Raw genomic sequence first — 19,451 nt, 5'->3', positions numbered from 1 at the left:
CCCAGGAAGTCACAGGCTTCGATACACTTGCTCTCCACCTTGACCAAGTTTGATGAATTCGTTGTGGTTGTTTTCCTTCTTCGTGACAATGGTCCTCGCGTCCTGCTTCTGCTGAGAGGCATCGTTCAAAGAGTAACCAGATCGAGCGGCTTCAGATGATGTCTGACTGGTGTACATGAGCCTTGGAGCCCTGGCCATGGGTTATCTTTAAGATCTTGTGGCGATTACTTAGTCCGAAAGGTTCCCCGGTGGCCCGCTCTTTGTAGAGGTTTTCTGCCACTTCGACTCTACTGACACTCCTCTCGGTATGAATGAGGTCGGGATGAAAATGGATGAAGTGCTTGAAGTACGAAGGCCATTGGTCTTCGGTTTGACACCCACAAACATGACAAATGATAACTGGGGGCTTTGGTTGAGGAGAGTTCCGCGGCCGATAAGCCAAGATCACCGTTCTGATCTGCATCGGGACCACACTACAGTGCAACTGCAAGAGTTGAAGCTGAAGAAGCCAAAGATGGTCCTCCGGGTCCCCAAGTAGGTTATATGTTCCCGCGGCCCATGGATTAGGGGGGCCTGCTAAGAGGGACTTGCACGTTGACGCCCGTTTCTCCACCTTAACGCAGGCGGCACCGGCGTGGTTGCCTTGAACCAGCCGCTGTGCAAGGGGGAAAGGTCCGAAATGATTCGCCAGATGTGGTCTGCCGAAGGGTCGATTGGGGGTCCTTGCATTCCCCTTCAACCCTTCCGCCTCCTGTCTTCGTTTCCAGGTCATGATCTCTAGACCTCTGTGCTTCCTACTCCTTGGATGTGCGGATGCCGAAGCCTGTGCTGGCCGCCCGCCCGAGGCGGCAGTCGTAGTCTGCGTTCACACCTCTCTGGCATCTCCTGGCGGCCATCCTCTTCGGACAGCCAGAGACCGCCTCTTTGCACTTCCCGAGTGAGCAGCTTGAGGGATCCTAACAAGCATCGCACGCTACTTAGGTCCTGGCGTTATTCTTGAGGCTAGAGGCCATGGAGATCTTCGGACCAGTCCCTGTCAGTGCAGCCTTGGTCATTGTTCTCCGCGGCAGTGCCTGAGTGACATTGCCAACCTGATCCAAACCATGATGCGGGACGTCATCACCGGTGTTGGTGTCGAACCGTAGTTGAGACAGGCACAAAGCGTGGGAGCATCTTCTGCACGTGTGCACTAAGCTAGGCATTCATTCAGTCTTCTCATTCGATTCAAATGTACACCCTTCTCGCCGCACCGAGGCTCCAAAGCCAGCAGACCAAAGAAACCCAAACTGTAACAAAACAACCCCTCGTCATTCCATGTTCGTCGCTCAGAAGCCCAGTCCCAGGCGGGAGAAGGACGAGTCGAGCATCTTTGATCGGGGGAGGCCCATGCCGGGCGAGGAGAGCTTCGTCTTGCCCATACGGACCTCGCTGACCCGGCGGTCTCGGCCACGACCCTTGATGCCCTTGTTGCTGTTCTTATAGATGTTGGAAAAGTACCAGAGCAGGTCGCGGTCTTTGGGCGACAACGCGTCGACGTCCGTAAGAGAGATGATCCAGTCCACGAGCCGACCAATGGTGTCCTTGTGGTACTTGTTCTGGTGGTTCTGTGCAGTTCATCAGAAGAGCATATCCTAAATCGATACGATCGATTTACCTTGAGGTTTCCTCGGGTCGTGAAGCACTTGTTGCAGTTGTCAAGCTTGCAGATGAAAGGCTTGGTCTTGCTGTGCGTCTCCTTGTGTGCCGTCAGGTTGCCGCGTTGGGCAAAGCAGGCCCCGCACATCTCGCACTCGAAAGGGCGCTCGCCTGTGTGAAGGCGGGTGTGTGTCTTGAGGTTTCCAGGCTGTGAAAATCGACGTCCACACCCATGCCACTCGCATTTCTGGTGCATGTTAGTATGCCGCCAGAGGTAATAACGGTTCTCGGACCGTCTGGATTTGGCTTGTGATCGTCCAACACGAGGGAGCACTTACGTAAGGCTTGTCGCCAGTGTGAGCACGCTTGTGGGTTTCCAGATGCGTGCTCTGCTGGAAGCTCTTGGGGCAGCCATCGTAGGGACACCTGTATTTCTTCGCCTTGTCGGTGGCCTCCTGGCTGCATTCAGTGGCAGACTAGAAGAATGTTAGTCTCTGTCAATCTCGTCGTGGTGCATGGAACATACCGGATGGGGCGAAAACGGCTCGGACTTGACGCTGCAGGCACCAGCCTCTGAAGAGTTGCTGCTGGCGAGGTCTTCCTTGTCCTTCCTCTTCTGGAGGGCCTTCATCATGACATCGATAGGGGTAGTGAAGACGACATCGTCTGTCATGACAGGTTTGTTGTAGGTGATCTCCTTCGTGTTCATAGGGTCTGGCGTCTTGGGAGCACTCCCGGCGGCAGAAAGGCTCCGTTGTTGACGCTGGTGTCCTTGGATGGGCTGCTGGGGAATCTGGGGCAACATGGGGAGACCGAGGCGCTCTTGTTGGGGGCTCATGCGAGAGTAAGGCATGGCCAGGTGGCCCGCCGGCTGGTCGTACTGGCCATAGATGTAGTGGGCCTGGACGGGGAAGTGAGGTTCCATGTTCGATACGGGTGATACACCATAGGCGGGTGCCGTCACGTAGTGAGGAGCCATATGAGGGGCGACGAGGGGACCGGAGGTGACGACGGTCCTCGGGTCATACTGGTTTGTCTTGGGATCATACTGCGTCCGCTGCGGGGCGTACTGAGGGAAGACAGACGGCTCTATCATAGGATATCCGGAGTAATGCTGCGGTTGCTGCTGCTGTTGTTGCGACCAGTGGTCCTCAGGGGAGAACGCCATTGTGTACAAAGTACTGATGCTGTAGAATATCAGAAAGACAAGACAAGACCACAAAAGCTCTCGGGTGACGACTCTCTGAGGTGCTTGTCAAAAGCCAAGGCCAAGATAACGAACGCCGGCGAGGAGGACCACGCGCCCTATATACTCTGTTGACGAGATTAGCACTCATGGCGGCTTACACCGGTCAGCAACAAGTATTATGGGATACTGACAAGCCCATGCCCCCGGGGATTCGGAAGGTCAGTACCTGAGGAGGTGGCTCAAAGCCAATCATTGGCTGACGTCCGCAGGGGCAAGCCACCAGGCCGGCAGCCGCAACGCTTCCGCGGCCTTTCGAGGGCAACAAACCACGTCAGTCGAGCGTGTATCCAGATCGGCGCATGATTTCTTTTCCCTCCAGTCTGTATGCACCCTCCATCAGATAAGTGCACGGGCTCTAGCTTTGCGCCAGGGGTTGTACCCCGGCTAAGGCGTTTGGTTCGGACGGGATGATCGGACCACATTTTGGACGCGTATGAGAGAGCAAGCAAGAAGCTCAATGATGAACCGGCTTGACAAGCGATGGAACGAAGGCTTAGAGGGGCCGTTGCAAACAAAGGTAGGCTTGTAATAGATGAAGAAAAGGAGGACAGAAAAAAGGGACGTTGGGCAGGTCAGTGGATCAGGGGCAGGAGTGGAACAACGTGTACAAGCCGAGGAAGATGCAGGCCGCCGCACCAATGATGACACGAGCAAACACGGGAGTCCGCATCCCAACGAGGGATGTTTCTCGACTGCTCAAGGCGAGTTTTTCTCAGCTGGGAAGTGGGACGAGGGTCCGGTCAAACGAGTGGTTCCAGCCTCCGTCCACCTTCGTCAGGAGAAGGCCAAGCGGTTTCGCATCTTGGACCGGCAGAATCGTGGGTGCAACATGCAGAAGCCGTCGTACAAGCATGCACCTATCCGAATTCCGTACCGCCCTCGGCAAAAGGAAGGCTGCCCAAAGGGGGGGCTCGTGGACGCTCTGGGATCGCGCAAGGCCGCCGAGCTGGTGGTGGCGATGGCGCAGCGAATGAGAAGTCATCCGTTTACCACAGGGCAGGGCAATCGTAGGCTCACCCATCCTTGTCGGTCGTCTGTCGATTGTCTGCAGCATGGCCAATCTGTGCTGTCTTGGCTGTGGGGCGACATCTCCCCAGATCGTCCCCACGGTCCACTCTACGTGAGCTTCACAGGCCGTACGGACGTCTGGCCTTGGAGCGACCCGTCTGGTCACAAACCGAGTCCGTGCACTCCAAGCACTAGCCCGGGCCCATGATTGGCTATACACCGACACGGCCAGATGGAGCGCCCCCACTGTCCTTTTCATTCTCAACGATCGAGCGACAGGCCCGTGCGCACCAGGCAGAGCGCGCGACAGCCTTGCACCAGCACCAAGGCTCCATATTGTCAGCGCCTTGGGTTGTTGAGGCTCCAATGATGTGGCCAGGGCTCGATTGATCGTGTTTTGGCAACGTTGATCCCGTCATCCCACCTCGGATGCGCCCCTGCTGCAATGTGAGTATTTTTACTATGCTGGTTGCTTGTCTAACGTGTGGTAAGTTCTCCCAGGTCGCGTCGATGACCCGACGATTCCGAACCTACACCGCCGCGAATTGACGACGATAACTCCAGAGGGCCAGGCGCAGCGCACTCACAACAATGTCACATGTACCACATTTCCCATGAAATGCCAGGTGCCGTCTCAAGCCGATTAAGACCGAAGTCTGACTCAGTCATTGATTCGCCACTGTTGACCGACAACCTTCGGAAAATGATTCATGCGGAGTATCACGAATCCTTGTCTTGATGTGGGGTAGCCTTAGGCGAACCTCGAGTCTTGACTTTGACGCTGCGGCTTGAAAATCTGCCTTTGCGCGAACTGTCATCGTGTCAGCCTTCGCAGCCTTTCTTTCTGCGCAGACCTTCGTCGCCATGACTCTACTTCTTCGCCAACTCCCCATTCCACAAACCTCCGACGCCTGACGAAAGCATCGCTGCCCAATTTATTTAATATAAGTGCCGCATCCCCCACGTGGTCATGTTACCCCTCCTTACTCTGACGCGAGAAGACTCCAGCACCTGTCAACGAGTCGTCCCGAAAACGCCTCGAATCCCCACCCGCCCAGACGCAGCTTTGACAAGACAAAGTGTTCACTTTCACCCTGATCTGACGTTGTAAGGCACTGGTTCCTTCCACCTGAAGGTCGAGGCCCTCCACAAAGCGACGGTAGTCATGGATGTAAGCAATGAAAAGTTGTCAGATCATCATCCAATCGCTGACAAGCATGGACCACAGGACAAATTCACCTTGATCAAATCGGATACATTGGGCCCTGTCAAACAGGACACAACTATAGAATGGAAGAGTGGAACTGGTGGTATCTGGATAGGGCCGCCAGGTAATGTCAATCGCCACCCTCAGCCTTGTAAAAAGGATGGAAGCGCTGTGATTGAGGAAGGGTACCTTGTGGCCATCAATGACATGTATTGCTTCTTTAGTCCGGCTTTGACTTAGGACTAGGCCCACTGGCTAAATACATTTTCCATCAAAAACCACCCCATATCGGGAAGGAGTGTCATCTGGAGCATACTATCGAGGCCGTTTTTGTGTGGAAATACCTGGACAGCAGCAGCCGCAGCTATATGGGAAGCTTCGACTGCGTGGAGGTTGTCAACACCTTGGTTGAGGCTAGCGGGGTGTCTCAGACCTGTCGCTTCCGAGAGCCATGAACCAAACTTGCGTCGCAGATTCCGAATCCCGTCTGCCTTTGCCTGTGCCACCTCGTTCCCTACCTTCGCAGACAAGGAGACGAACAGCTTGAAGTTCACCTCTCCGTTTCGTGGCAGACTTAGTAAGACATGCGCCGTAATGTCCACCAAATTACCCTCCTCGGCTCTCACACAGCTCTCCTCTAATCCATTGAAGATAAAGGCGTTGAGGTAGAAATCAAGCACGCCCAATAGCCCTCCACTGGCCATGGATTGGTCCAGTTCGTAGTCCCCTTCGCCGCCTTGTCGAAGCCCCTCTGTTTGATGACTGAGGCATCGACGTTTGCGGCTACGTTCATCGTGAGAATTCTCGTTCCCGTCTTGTTCGAGTGTCTGCTCAAGAGGGTGCAAGGCTCCATCCGTCGAATGGTCAACCGCAAAATCAGGCTCGCGTGGCGCGAAGTAGTCGGCTCCCTCTAGAAAACATTCAATTAACCAACGGTCACTTGTAGTGGAAATGGTGATGTGGCATCATCTTCTAACGTACCATGGATAATCAGAGCTCGAATTTGCGGGTTGACCAACCTGCAGTAGAGGCCCCACTCCGTGATCCCGTCTTCTCGTCGCCTTTTGAGATTTTTTTCGAGTACCTTATCACGGTGGCCTTCCAGTTCCTCCTCCAGGGCTTTATCTGCCTAACATCAGCCCAAACCCCGCAGAGTCGTGTCATGCAACTTACCAAGCGCCAGAGAAATGTTGCTCTTTTGGGCAGACTCTTTGATGATCTCAATGCACTTTCGAAGGACGTCCTCGGAGATCAGGATTGGCAAAGAGATCGCTCGAAAAGCCTTGTGAACATCGCGGTGCTTTTTGGCTAGTTTATCGCGAGTCTGTTTCTGCATTAAACAGGCCACGATAAAAATCTTGACATCTTGTGGACGAGGTTCACCCGCCAGCAACGGCCACACGACCGCATGAAAGTTGCCTCCCCCGAAAACACATTCCACAGTCGATTTGAACTTTCCGGTGTAGTCAGCGAGCGACAATGTCGAGGCGACCTTATCTCGCGCAAGTTTGAAGACTCCCTCTAAATTTCGGCCTCCATCGTCCCAGGACTTGTAGAATTCCTCCGCGACGTGGCTCTCCATGTCAGGGCGCTCCATGACGGGAAAGCAGGAAGGCGCCGATGAGAGCGAGCAGGAGGGAAAGCAGGAGGGAAAGCAGGAGGGGGAAAGCAGGAGAGCAGGAGGGGAAGCAGGAGGGAAAGCAGAAGGGAAAGCAGGAGGGAAAGCAGGAGGGAAAGCAGATGGGGGAAAGCAGAAAGGGAAAGTCATGATGACTAAGCTCGTTAATTGTTCCGCTTTCAGTTGTATCGACTTACCAAGGGACGTATGTTCGGCTGGGACAACTCAAGCATGGAGGGCTCTTACCAAGCACATAATCGCATTATTTGAGCCTTAATCAGTCAATTTTCCAGATGGTCTAATTATCAGCCTGCGGCATGCTGTTTGCGTCGGCTTGAATTCGTGATGCTCAACTCGGGGGCGAGACACAATGACAGTCGCCATCCCGGCTGTAAAAGAGCCACTTGGCCGACTTGAGACCGGCCAGGTCTTTCGGGTGATAGAAAGACGGTTGTTGGGTCGAGGCGCCTTCTGTATCGCCCAGCCGGAAGCAAGCCGCTAGCTTAGTCTTCCTCGCCCATGCGCCTCTCCGCACAGCCGGGCCCTCGTGGTGATGAGGTTCAATCTGCAGACATGATCACTGCGTGAATAACCTGCATAATTACTGCTGGTCGGTGCAGGCCGTGGCCTATACGAGGTGAAAGCGATCGCGGCGACCTGCAGGCGTTGCTGGCAAGGTAGTTCGATGAGTATCACAAAGCCAGTTGTCTAGGATATTTTCGTTAGTTGCGGAACAATGTCAGACAAGCTGCATACAATCCCAGTTCACCAAGCGATGGCCTGCACATTTTGACCTACGGGCCTGCGTATGCGGCGTCCGATGGGCTGCAGGACGGACCGCTGACGTTGTATACAAACCTGGAGGCGCCATCTACATGGTGCAAAGTTAACAGTTTGGTGCGCATCACAGACCCGAGAAGATTTACTGGTCTCCTCGTGGACTTACACGCTCTGCGGGAACTAGTTGCAGTGTTGGTTGGATTCACTGCTAGAACGCTCACGTGAAGCCAGCCGGTCGAACCGCTGGCGAACGATCAGGTAGCCGCGGTGGTGGTAAGGGAGGATAGTTGAGGCCTGGCCTCAAAAGCTACGTACTTCGTGACCAGAACACCCAATCTCTCCACGGTCTCTCCAAGGACGCGGCCGGTCGACCCCCTTATACGACCCTGCGGCCAGTAGCCGGCCTTTGCATCGTCGTCGGGGGGTGAAATCACATTCAGACTCAGCGACAGCCACACGCATTGAAGGCTTCACGAGACCTGCAAGATGACATGCAAGCAGAGATGCCTGGTCCGTAGATGACATGCACTTCATGATAACACAAAATAGGAGGGCCACGTACGACACCACCGCGGTTACCGGAGACCTGCCCGATCCTTGTCTACGAATTGTAGCTGAACCATCAAGAAGCTTGCCAAGCTCAACAGTGCACACTACCTGCCAGACTGCAAACTTCTGGAAGCTTGAAGGATATAAATCTGGAGTCCTACGGAACCCCAGGAGTTCGTTGTAACAATAACTCTTCTTCACTCCATGACAAAATATCTTCGATCTATTATCGCTGCCTTTCGGTAAGACCCATTTCAATTATCAAGAGCTTCTCAGCCTAAACAGTATCCCCTGGCACATATTAAAAACCCTCCATCATGTCCTCGAACGAAGAACACTCCCAGACAGGTCAGAATGAACAGGGAAAGGACGATGATGGCGATTCCTACCCCATCGACGACATTGCAGACGCAGAGGAAACGAAGGACGGTGAAGGACCATAGTTGATGGCCGATTTCCAGAGACGGAGTTAATGAGCCACTGTGGCGCAGGAATAATGTGGCGTTGGGCCCGCAGCGGGAAGTGGGGCTCAACATTTGCGAGAAATCTGACTCCGTCCCTCCATGCGTGCTGTAATTCTCCCCGTCAATCATGCATGAATGGCTTCGAACAGTTATCGATGGGCCCCTTGCCGATGGCCCTCCGAAAGATGGATCTACTACCGACAAACTTACCCACGATCCTGCCGATCGCCCTGCCGATGACAACAACGACCCTCCCGCCATCGATAACTCTCCTGCCGATGATCGCCATATCGACAAAAATCCGTTCCCAGCGGCAACCTCGAGCCTCAGTCTTCCGATGAATTTGGAATGTCAGAAACTCAGAGATACAGCCTCAGAAGCATATGGGCTTTGCCCAGCCAGAAGACTTCTACGAGAGGTCTTTTCTCTCTGGCCGATTCTGGATGAAGCTATACAATTCATCAGAGAGGGCATCGTGGCGCCAGTCCCTGTGCGTACGCACCAACAAGCGTGTAGGAGTATCTGGCTGACGGCGGGAGTTCCTCGAAATCACCAAGTTTCTTCTCGAGCACGGCTTATGCCTTGGGGACATGATCAAGATCCCTTTTATTCTAGAACCCTGCGACTGGTTTCCTCTGAGGGAGCATCAGATGGCCATTCTCGTCATCATACATCCTAGCCCCGCCAATCCAACAATCGAGTGTCGAGACCCTGTTGCGGCCTTCAGTAAAACACTAGCTGATCAGGCTGGTGACTTCCACTTTGTTCGGCCAGGTGGTGCATTTCGAACGGATCCGAGGAGAACCAAAGTGCTTGTGTTGGTATATCGGGATGGGCGCGCTGCGAAGGCTCAGTGAGTCCATACAGGTCACAAAACTGGTCTGCTGTGTGCGAGGCGTCAGGTATTTCATCGACAGGGAAATCTGTTCCGTCTCCGACACCATGTGTTCCCATGGTGCCAGAAACAACACCACTTCCATGATCCTGCAATGTGTTGTCTGAGGGCTGCATTTGCGGGGGAAACGAAGCAGATGGCGAACATTCTCTCTCTGGATTTGGTACTGCCTCGATCGCTCTGTCTTCTGGAGAGCCCCCGCTGGGCCACATCTCGGGTTGGGCTCGTGTGATGTTCCTGGGTAGGGTTTCAATCCCTGGATGGTAGATGATAGGATATGTACTCTGTTCTTGGATTCGCTGTGTGGATGGTATCTTGACTGGACGTTAGCTGTCACCAACGCGAAGGTCTGGGCCTAGAGAGCCTACTCACGGTTGGAATGTCAGGTTTCTGACGATCGCCGGGGGGCGCTGCCGACACTGGGCCACTTGTTATTGATGGTGGAGCGAACCCCTCTCTAGAGTGAACAATCTGTCGCGGGCACATGTTAGCTCATGGTCAGGAGCCCAGTTGACAACGTGATTACCTCAGGAGGGAACCTCGGGCAGCCACGCCGTTGTCTCTTGGTTGGCGATGCGGATGAGTTCGACCCTGCTCTCTCTCTACGCTTGCGTTGAACCGCCTGCTCAACCGGGTTGCCCTTCACACATTCCATGTGCTTTCCCACAGCTTTACCAACAGTAGCGGCCATCGTCCTCTTAGCCGGGCTACCACGACACGTAAGCCGAAGCAATCCCACCAAGCGCGGTATCTCAGTCTTGCTTAGTTTCGTAAAACTGTGCAGTTCGTCAGCGAAGTGCAAGCATTCGGGTGGTTTACTTGCCTGGTCGGCGACCGGTCTGCAGGAAGGTCGAAGGGAGACCACTCCACTGGCAGTTTCTTCGCCAGTTCCGCATACGCCTTGCCTTCTCTAAGAACGGTCCTGAGTCGCTCAATCTTGACTCCGTAGCCGAGATCACGAAGGTCCTCGTGGAAGGTTTCCAGCTGTTTGTCACTCGCATCGTAGCAGTAGAACAAATGCAGGACAACGATTGGGCGGATGGGGAGGTCTGTGGTGTCGAAGGCAATACTGAGTGGTAGTGAATCATTCTCAGGCCAGGGTTGCCAGGTGTTTGGTGACGCTTCATACTCGTTAACAAACGTTTCGTTGTCCCTGAGAACTAGGTCTTGGCAATCCCTAACAATGCTGCGTTTGACAGCCGGGTGCTGACGCGCGAGCCATCGGAGAGACTGGAAAGTCAGTACGAATAACATAGCGCACGGTGCTCGGGTTACACGCCTGGAAATGTGGATCTTCTTCGAGCGGCATGGCGAAACCAAAACCGTCCGTTAGTCAATCGAGGACGGTGGGATTCTGAAAATCCCAAGTTACGACTAGACCTTGGGACTTTTGAAGTCCCACGGCTGCGATTCGACACTGGCGCACGAACTGGATTATATATGTGGAGTTGGGAAATGGGTATGTTGTGGGATTTTCAGAATCCCAGCCTCTTCCTTGGACATTGCTTGTTCAGGCGCGCTAGGGCGCTGGGGTGCCCGCCCGTTGGGAGTGGAGACCATCCAAAGGATTCACCATGATGAGAGCAGTCCCATAGACGAATTGAAGTTGCTCTAGCTGTTTAATGTAGCCTGCGCTCATGACGGATGCGTAAGGTTTATTTGCCCATAGCATGGCCGTCTCTTGCGTGGGAAAGAAGTCTAGAGAGAGACGAACGGCAAGTAGTCGCTTTCTGATCATTTTTGTGTCCCGGTACGAGAACAGGCCGAGCCGAGACTGGCATGGCGCATGTCTCAATACAACCCTGCAAGGCACTGGGGCACTCTGGGGCACCTTGGAAACGAATTTGTACGAAAGCCAAGGAAAGCTAATCCGTGATAAGGAGCGCTAAACCCTGCGACCTGCACCTCTTGACAGGGGTTAAGCCGTCGATGGCATTGATTTGACCTCACCCCAAGCTTTCACCCGTCGACTCGATGAGACAGACCATCAAGGACACGCAGTCTGCCATCTAGTGCCGCAAGTCTCCTACAGCGATATCCTCCGAGACACAGGAGCAGCCCCCACGCCTCCTATCGGAGAAGACACCCAGTCCGGCATCACCTCGTCATCGCTGTCACGAGCTGAGGTCATGTAAGCTTCAGCTTCCCATCGCTGCTGCGAGGCCCTTGGCATGCATAATTTATTAGACAGCCTCGCCATCATCGGTGAACGTCCATCTCATCTCCCTCCCACTTTCTGCACGAAGCTCCATACACTCCGCTCAACCCCCTGAACAAAGTAGGTACACACTGGTGTTGCTGACAAGCCCAGCTAATTGGGTCAGGATTCAACATCATGTGCAGCTGGGTCCTCATACAATATAAGGAAGGAGCAATGTCCTAAATGTAGGGATCGATTATCACGATCTCAGCTGGACGTTCGGCGTAGATACGAAATGGGGAAGCGGGTGATATCTAGTTGTACTCGGCTGCAATGATCACCATGACTGCTAGGTCTTTGTAATATATTATAATTGGTCCGATCCCTGTTCTTCCTTGAGGCCGCTCGCTATCGAATCGAGCCGCTAGTAACGATATCCAGATTGTCTCAATGGCCAGGGCTAGTCTCGCGTCCGTGTGGTGTGCGAAGGCGAGCATGAAAGTCAGCTCATCCCTCCGATCACACCGGGCTGGACGCCCCTTTCTCCACTGACACATCCAGGATTCGTGCCCGCGGGCCGAGTCAGCGGGGCCCCAGACGGTCCAGGCATATAACTGCAGGACGCATGCACACCCTACGTGGTTGCCTTCCTGCAAGAGATCGCAATCGTGCGTCAAGAATATCTTCGACATGGGAATTGCTCCGAACACAAGCCGAAAACTCGACAGGCTGGCCGCCACGCACCACAGAATACCACAATTCGTGGGGCCGGTCAGTCGTGCGCAAAACAGGGCGCTACCTTCGCGACAGGTGTCCACGGCCACAACATTCATCCGTCATCTCTTTGATTTTCCCGAATATTCCCCCTCCCAGGTTAACGATCTGGCCGAGAGTTGTCTCTCGAAGCTTTCAGGAAGCTCTGTCAGGAGAATCGGAGAACTGCCAGGTGACGTTTATCGCTGGATTGATCCGGCAGCCCGCTACAAAACGCTCTATCAATGTGATCCACGTTCCCGACGAGATTATCAACAGGTAGAGAAAGCAATCGTGAGTAGGCAAAGAGTTCGTGCCCTGACCATAACTGATCAATACAGAGGGAAGCTTGGAAGACTGTCCTGAAGGTGACAGAGGGGTTGTCCATTGATTTGATCCAAGAGCTCCGCGATGAGGCAACCTGGCATATAGAGGCCATCGACGACTCCTTACAGTATATTGCTACAAAAGTTGCCTTGTTAGAAGCGATCGAGGCGAGTGATCTGAGGATTTGCAATGGACGTGAAAGCTCCGTACGTTCATGAAGGGTGACTGGGAGAACTACCGCATTGTCTTTGCTTTTGTATAGTAATCACTTGGAGAGGAACACATTGCCGTTTACCTCTGCACACCTAATAGGGTGATGCACCTCCCCTGCACCGTTCTGCTGCTCCATTCGATGCATCGAACCACCTCGAGATGCAGCTTGACTGTACCAGTGCCAGGGTCAAACGCGATGGCTCTCGTCGGTGAGCCAAATAGGGAGCACCCCCCGCAAGGACCTCGCGGTCCGCGCCCGATATGGTTGCCTGATGCCTGATGGACTCCCAAGACCCCCCAGCAAACGAAGCGACCCCTCTACTGGGGGGACAGGAGAAACGTAGCCGCCTGACTTCGAGTCAAATGCTGGCACTGCTTGTTTTCCTCTTGACTCTCGTCATCTGTATCCTGGGCCATTTCCTCCCTCTCGTCCTCCTTTTCTACACATCAACCAACGAGGCTTGGGTTGAAAGGATCACGATTGCCACTCCCTACTTCTTGGATTCTCTTTGGGATTATTCCGTGGAGTTGGTCTTGGACTACACGTCCTTTGAAGCCCTTAGAAAAGATGCAGCTCCCACGAGTGCCACCGATGTCGAGGCAACAATCGACCCGAGGGAAGCAAAAGTCGACCTGACGGAGGCAGCAACCGACCTGACAGAGGTAACAACCAAACCGAAGGAGGCAGCAATCGGCCCAATGCAGAGGACCATCAGGAAATCCGACGCGCCCAATGCCTTCCTCAAGGGCTTCCTGCTGAAAGTGCCGTCGATCATCGCCATGAGCGCGACGAACCTCCAAACGCAGATGTGCTTCCTATACGCGCTACTCATCAGCGTTCTCGTCGCAGTCGTCCTCGGGCTGGGCTTCTACTTGATCTTCTCTCCGCAAGCCAAAAGTACCCAGCACGCCAAGGCAGCGAGGGATGACGCAACGTAGGTCCCCATGGCTGTCGTTTTCCCAGTCGACTGACGTGAATAAGAGAAGCAGGAGAGCCCGACGTTGGCACGAAACAGGATGCCTTCACCGCCACCCGGGCGTACACAACATTACTGCGCTTCGTATGGGGAGAGCTGCAAGTGCTCTTGCTCTGGCTGTCCTATCCTTACATCGACCACAAGCTTTCTATTACCTTTGGCCGCGAGCTGTATGGGTTTCAATCGACGTGCGACAAGATGATGCAAAACTTCCACAGAGCCTGCAAGATCTGGCGAGCCATGCGCAAGAGGGGCTTCTGGTGTACGGCTGGCACTGGGGCCAAGGACGCCTGGGCGGCGCAACGGCACTCATCGTAGGCTTCCGCCCGTGGCGGCGTGCGACACGGTGCTAACGCAGTATAGGGACGAAGCGCGACCGACGTCACCGGCGACGGATACCCCAGCAGAGATCAAGAGCCCCAACCAGGCGGAGGGTGTTCTGGACATGCGGGTGCGAGCCGATGAGAGAGTTGTCCCCGCCTCTGTTTTCAAGTTTCTGTCATCAATGCGGCTGTTTAGTTGCATGTTCATGGCCAGGTAAGTCGACAGCGAGGTGTCCACGATCCGACTTGAGCTAACGGCCACACGCAAACATAGCCCGATCCACGACTGCCTCCAACAAAGCGCTTCAAGACTCAGAGCCCCTCGTCCGCAGCCGAGATCCATCACAAGCAGGCAGCATGCCGACGAGCAACGATGTAACGTCTTCGACGCTGGCGACGACCGCAGGGCAGCATGCATTCGAAACAGGGGAGGCTGATGGATGCTATGCGAGGGGTTCGCTTCCAATGGTTGTGAACGGGGGAGTCCCCGCGCCGCGGCCTGGCCAAGTGCACGAACAAGCGGGGAGCTCAACATAGATGTCAATACGCCATAGCCCAATCAGTTGGATCACCATGCACAACGCCTGGGCTTGATGTGAGATGGGGACACGGGATTATAGCGACAGAATGATGATCGATGTGAGGATGACTCGAAGTGATTTGACCTCAATCCTGCCCATACAGTATTCCCCCGACCCCCTTCCGCCCTCCACACTCAGGCTCGAGATGAGGCCATGTCAATTTTGAGGGGAGGGCTGAAACTGTTCATTCCGTCTCTTCCGTTGCCTCTCTGTCGCATCATCGAGTTGCTGTTGTCTGAAAAGACCTAGCAAGCGTTAGCTTATTGCATAGGCGTCCACAGTCCCCGGGGACTCACCAATCTCCTTCACTTTCTGCTTGTCCTTGTCAGTCACCCATGAGTACCGGATAGCACGCTCTGGATATGCTGAGAGCAAGCCGACAGCTTTCCAGTCAGTCGTTACGCTGACTTTAATCATCCGTACTTGATCCCTGTCATCGAATTGAAGGCGCCCTTTTCTGTCGGTGTCCGGGATCGTCGTCTTCCTGCGTTGGAAAAGAGCTTGTACGGCACTGTCTACGCGTTTGACGTCAAATTGCTCCCGGAACCTCTTGCCAACTTCCTTCCATGCGGTTTGCTTGATGTCTTGATCGATGCGGACGTATGCAACGAAGTCGCTTTGCTCAACAGTATAAGCGCTATGGTGTCTTCGGGGCATGGTATCTTTGATGGGGAGCTCAAGAATGGTCGTGGGCTTGCCAGGGTGGGGGGGTTATGCGTTTCGGCGTGAGGGCAATTCGAGGTGCTATTCGACGTAAAGGCTTTGTTAAATAGACAATAATGGTCTTGATGATCTTAGAATCGAGGTCGAGGGCACGAAGGAGTGGTAGGGATATCAGTTGCACCCGTGACAAACCAGGGGGCGGCACGGACGACGGCCGCCCTTGCCATGGCTCGAGCTGGCCATCAACAAGCCACCCTGAGACCGGTAAAGGATTGCTTTACAGGGACGCCGATCGCAGCAACAGCGCCTGCGACTAGCTGATTGGGGTGGCGTGTTGGATGCCAGGCGCACGATGTCACACCAGCCGAGCCTATGCCAGCTTACCGCACCGCCTGCCACGCTCAGGCTAGTATGACGCCTGCGTTGGAAATGTAAAGAGGTTGTAGGATTGCTTTTGCGTTCATGGCCAACCTTGCACCTGGTCTGCGTGCGGTCGCCGACTTGGCGCCTCGACCGGATGCTTCGCGGCACACCCGAACGGTCAGTGTGCTGGGCTCGCCGACTCGTCCAGGGCGTCCAGCTCTGACGGAGGACTGGACATGTGGGGCCAGCTGGCGGGAGGTAGCCCCACCCTGCGTCACGTTCCTGTCAGCTGCAAAAAAGTAGGCCGCCCGCACGAGACAAGAGGGAGCGCTTTACCGTTGTTTACCGTTGGCGACGACCCAGGGCAGCCTGCATTCGAAACAGTGGAGACTGGGAGATGACCCCCGAGTCCGGTTGTGGGCAGAGAAGTCTCGGCGCCTTGGCGAGCTGGCCGCCTACACCAAACAGTCGACCCAGTCGCCGGTGGCGCGAACACCCCGAGACGGAAAGTGAGGCGGTTGTACGGAGCACGTGGGGCCGCGTAGGCCGGGTGCTGTCCCCCTGGACTTCCCTCCTTTAACAAGACGCGCAGCACGCGCACAGGTTGGTCGCGGCGGTACACTACGTGTCCCTGTCATTCGCCTTGCACAACACAGACTGGGGCGCTGCGCGTGCGCACGTTCCCCATCACGATTCGCTGGCCAAGTGCACAGACAAGCGGGGGTGCTCTAAATTGACGTCCGTCGCCAACGGCCCAATTATGTGGGTCGCCATGCAACCTGTTGATGTCGTTTGTGGCTGGCCTACAATGTGTCGTCCTGGGACAACATCACGAAGTGCGAGAACCCGAGGTCTGGCGCTGACTGACGGGGCCCGCTAAGATGGCTGGTGACGACAGCTGCCGTCTTCCTCAAAAGGACAATGATAAAGCCCGTCGGCTCCGCGGGCAACGTCTTTGTAGAACTTATCGTTGCGAGCTGACTCTATTTCTTATACCGAAAGGAAAGTGCGACCGACGTTGAGCGACAGAAAGGGGAATAAAAAAGGGCTCTGATTGATCTGGAAAACCCCTTCAAGCGAGTTGCTCTCCAATCTAGGCATCCCCCGTTGACAAGTTGAAATATTGCTCTATTTGCTGACCTAGCGCTGCGACATTGTCGTGGCCGAGCTCGTCATAGGATATCGGCATGAAGGAGTATGGGTTAAACTTTGTCTGCTTGGGAAAGTCAGCAGCTACGTTGGCCGCTCTTCCGTCGACGCAGGCCCTGTTCTGCGGATGATATGGTGCCAGGCTGTCGAAGTCAGGTAGGTTGCCTATCTCCGTGGCGACAAAGGGAGCCGTGGAGGAAGACAAATCGGGTTGCGGATGGCCGGTTGCGGATAGGGGGGATGCACCATTGTCGGTATACATTTGAACGTCCATGTCGGTAGACTGTGCATCGGTGAGGTTCGTCTCGGGCGACGCTGACCCTACGCTGTCACCGGGATCACGATCGGTGATCGGAGAGACGTGTCTCATCGTAAAACCCTTGCTTTCCAAGCCTTTCTCGACATGGCGATTCGTGTGTCTTTTGCACAAGTCGAGTCGGACAAAAGTCTTGCTGCAGCCCGGCAAGTTGCAATAGTAAATCAGCTTCGGTGCATGGTTTCGGAGGTGGCTGGTGCTGAAGTCAAGATCAGTTCATCTCATCGTCATGTCCGGTACGACACTTACAGATAATCGACTTTACGATAAGTCTTGTCGCAGTAAGGGCATGGGAGCTTCTTGTCCAACAGATGCACCTCGGGGACGGGACCGTCCTCACTACGGGCCCTCTCCTTCTTGGTGGTCTTCCTGCGCTTTTTGACGGAAGCGGTGTTGACTGTGTCGAAGATGCGCGGCTTGGAGTTGCCCGTTTGCCAGCGGGTGCGGGCCATTTCGAAGGACGGGGTGGGCGATACTGAGGGACAACGGTATGAAGGGATATTCTGAATGGCAATCGATGTGCCACGGGAGGGGAGGTGAAACGTGGATGCGAGAAGAAGACGTGACAGATGAGCGCAAAGGAAGGTAAGAAGGCTATGGGAAGACCACGCGGGGAATGGGAGTGGTCCCATAGAGGGGCTGTCGGGAGTGGCGGACAGATATACTATTGGTGTCGGTTCGACAATCACATCCTGCACACGTGTCAACAGGGGAATAGGCTTCGCCCGCTCAGGATGGTGTGTTCCGCGGCGGCCCAGAGCGGAAGGGGTCGGAGAGCCAATCTCGGCACGTTCATGTAGTCCAGGCTCGTCACGGCGATCGCAGGCTCACGACGGCTCGCTTGTGGAGGTGGTGGTCACAGGATGCTGCGTCCCTGCAGCCCTGTCCTTCGAGCCAGCAGGCCTGGGATGCAGGCTTCGGTGCCGCGGATGAGATCACCCCTGAAGCAGGGGTACTGCCTCGATGGTAAGCTTGATGGTGGGCGTACCAATCCGCCAGGCCCCGCACCGCGACCAGCTCACAGCAAAAGAAAGCCTACTAGCGGAAGCGTGCGAGCCACCTTGGCGTGAAGGGCGCGAATCGGTTGCCATCTGCCTGACGTGGGTGCACCCGTGCCGGAGCGAAGGTGTCGACGACATGGCCTTCCCTTTTTCGGTCTGGCTGACGGCTTGAATGAGTATAGGTATCGCGGCTACCGATTGCTTCTCCACGTTCTCTCTGCATTCTCGTCCCTGCCTATATCTTCGTCCCTACTGCGGCTTCGTCCTTGTCCATTATCTCTCCTTCACTCGTTGAAATGGAACAGAGCCCATCAAGCGAAATGGAGAACGACAAAGTGCCCACTCTCATCCGCCATGCACCCTACTGGTTGCCGAATATCATTCTTTCCACTGTCCGCTCTCTCTTCACAGACTGTCTCCCAAGCAGGAAGAAGAACCGACAGGATGCTGTATGTGATCATGGCTGTTATTTGGAACGGCGGTTAACATGTCAGCAGCAATTTCCCGTCGAGGAATTGAAACTCGAGCCCGATATGTGAGCTACGATGTTGCCTGCCACAGGTTCCATCATCTGACAGATATAATTCACAGGACAGCAGCCGTCTACGGTGGAAGCCTGGAGAAGCCTACTCCCCTGTCTACGAATGTCATTGATCCATGTTGGCAGATGGATGATCACGATCTTGCCACGGTCAGTATGGTGAACATGCGCAATAAGATCACCGAGCGGGATGAAATCCTTCGCCTGATGTATGGACGTCTGACGCCTGGGGGGGCGGTGACGGTTCGCGAGTTCGTTTGGATCCCTCCATCCGAGGTCCCGTCCGATCGCCCGGACTCCAAACCCGCTGGGAAACTTTTGTCCCACATGGACGCTCAAGGCGAGGCAAAGGACTTGCCCTTGTTGGCTTACCCGGACACATGGAGGGAGCTGAAGAATGCTGGGTTCACCGGTCTCCAGGAAAATACGTTGGGCCCATACCCAGTCGAGGGACTTATTGAGAAGATTGAGGGCATTGTGAAGGAGCAGATAGATTGGGAGGTTTTGCCCTTCTCTGACTCTAGATATGAGATTCTGAGCCGAGTTGAGAACGACTTGAAACGGACTAAGCTGTTTATATGAGTCTTCCCTCTCCGTGAAGCATTGTCACCAGCAACATCAGCAGAGACACTAACGACCAGAAGGACTATTACGACGGCCTGCAAACCAGCAGAGTAATCCATGGTGACCGGGTTAAGA

At 54.7% G+C, this 19,451-nt stretch overlaps 5 protein-coding genes across 5 annotated transcripts; 2 read left to right on the top strand and 3 right to left on the bottom strand.

Annotated features, from left to right (window-relative positions):
- Nucleotides 1–1,325: 1,325 nt before the first annotated feature.
- On the bottom strand, nucleotides 1,326–2,803 carry D7B24_006611 (uncharacterized protein; the record flags this gene model as incomplete). The annotated part of the gene is made up of 4 exons (XM_028640737.1): nucleotides 1,326–1,604; nucleotides 1,655–1,843; nucleotides 1,974–2,111; nucleotides 2,162–2,803. The coding sequence occupies 4 exons, from the start codon at nucleotides 2,801–2,803 to the stop codon at nucleotides 1,326–1,328; spliced, it is 1,248 nt and encodes a 415-aa protein (XP_028495123.1).
- A 7,354-nt stretch (nucleotides 2,804–10,157) lies between these two features.
- D7B24_006610 (uncharacterized protein) lies at nucleotides 10,158–10,714 on the bottom strand (the record flags this gene model as incomplete). The annotated part of the gene is made up of 3 exons (XM_028640736.1): nucleotides 10,158–10,181; nucleotides 10,225–10,635; nucleotides 10,667–10,714. The coding sequence occupies 3 exons, from the start codon at nucleotides 10,712–10,714 to the stop codon at nucleotides 10,158–10,160; spliced, it is 483 nt and encodes a 160-aa protein (XP_028495122.1).
- Nucleotides 10,715–12,235: 1,521 nt separating this feature from the next.
- D7B24_006609 (uncharacterized protein) lies at nucleotides 12,236–13,777 on the top strand (the record flags this gene model as incomplete). The annotated part of the gene is made up of 5 exons (XM_028640735.1): nucleotides 12,236–12,323; nucleotides 12,582–12,592; nucleotides 12,640–12,831; nucleotides 12,903–13,047; nucleotides 13,140–13,777. 5 exons carry the CDS (start codon nucleotides 12,236–12,238, stop codon nucleotides 13,775–13,777), a joined length of 1,074 nt encoding a protein of 357 aa, XP_028495121.1.
- Nucleotides 13,778–15,923: 2,146 nt separating this feature from the next.
- Nucleotides 15,924–17,662, bottom strand: D7B24_006608 (uncharacterized protein; the record flags this gene model as incomplete). The annotated part of the gene is made up of 6 exons (XM_028640734.1): nucleotides 15,924–16,014; nucleotides 16,082–16,114; nucleotides 16,270–16,366; nucleotides 16,425–16,442; nucleotides 16,886–17,220; nucleotides 17,460–17,662. The coding sequence occupies 6 exons, from the start codon at nucleotides 17,660–17,662 to the stop codon at nucleotides 15,924–15,926; spliced, it is 777 nt and encodes a 258-aa protein (XP_028495120.1).
- A 1,036-nt stretch (nucleotides 17,663–18,698) lies between these two features.
- On the top strand, nucleotides 18,699–19,334 carry D7B24_006607 (uncharacterized protein; the record flags this gene model as incomplete). The annotated part of the gene is made up of 1 exon (XM_028640733.1): nucleotides 18,699–19,334. One exon carries the CDS (start codon nucleotides 18,699–18,701, stop codon nucleotides 19,332–19,334), a length of 636 nt encoding a protein of 211 aa, XP_028495119.1.
- Nucleotides 19,335–19,451: the final 117 nt, after the last annotated feature.

This window comes from Verticillium nonalfalfae (assembly GCF_003724135.2).
Source record: "Verticillium nonalfalfae strain VnAa140/NRRL 66861 chromosome Unknown scaffold_48, whole genome shotgun sequence".
Lineage (NCBI taxonomy): Eukaryota > Fungi > Ascomycota > Sordariomycetes > Glomerellales > Plectosphaerellaceae > Verticillium > Verticillium nonalfalfae.
This window is presented reverse-complemented; position numbering and strand designations above follow the sequence as displayed.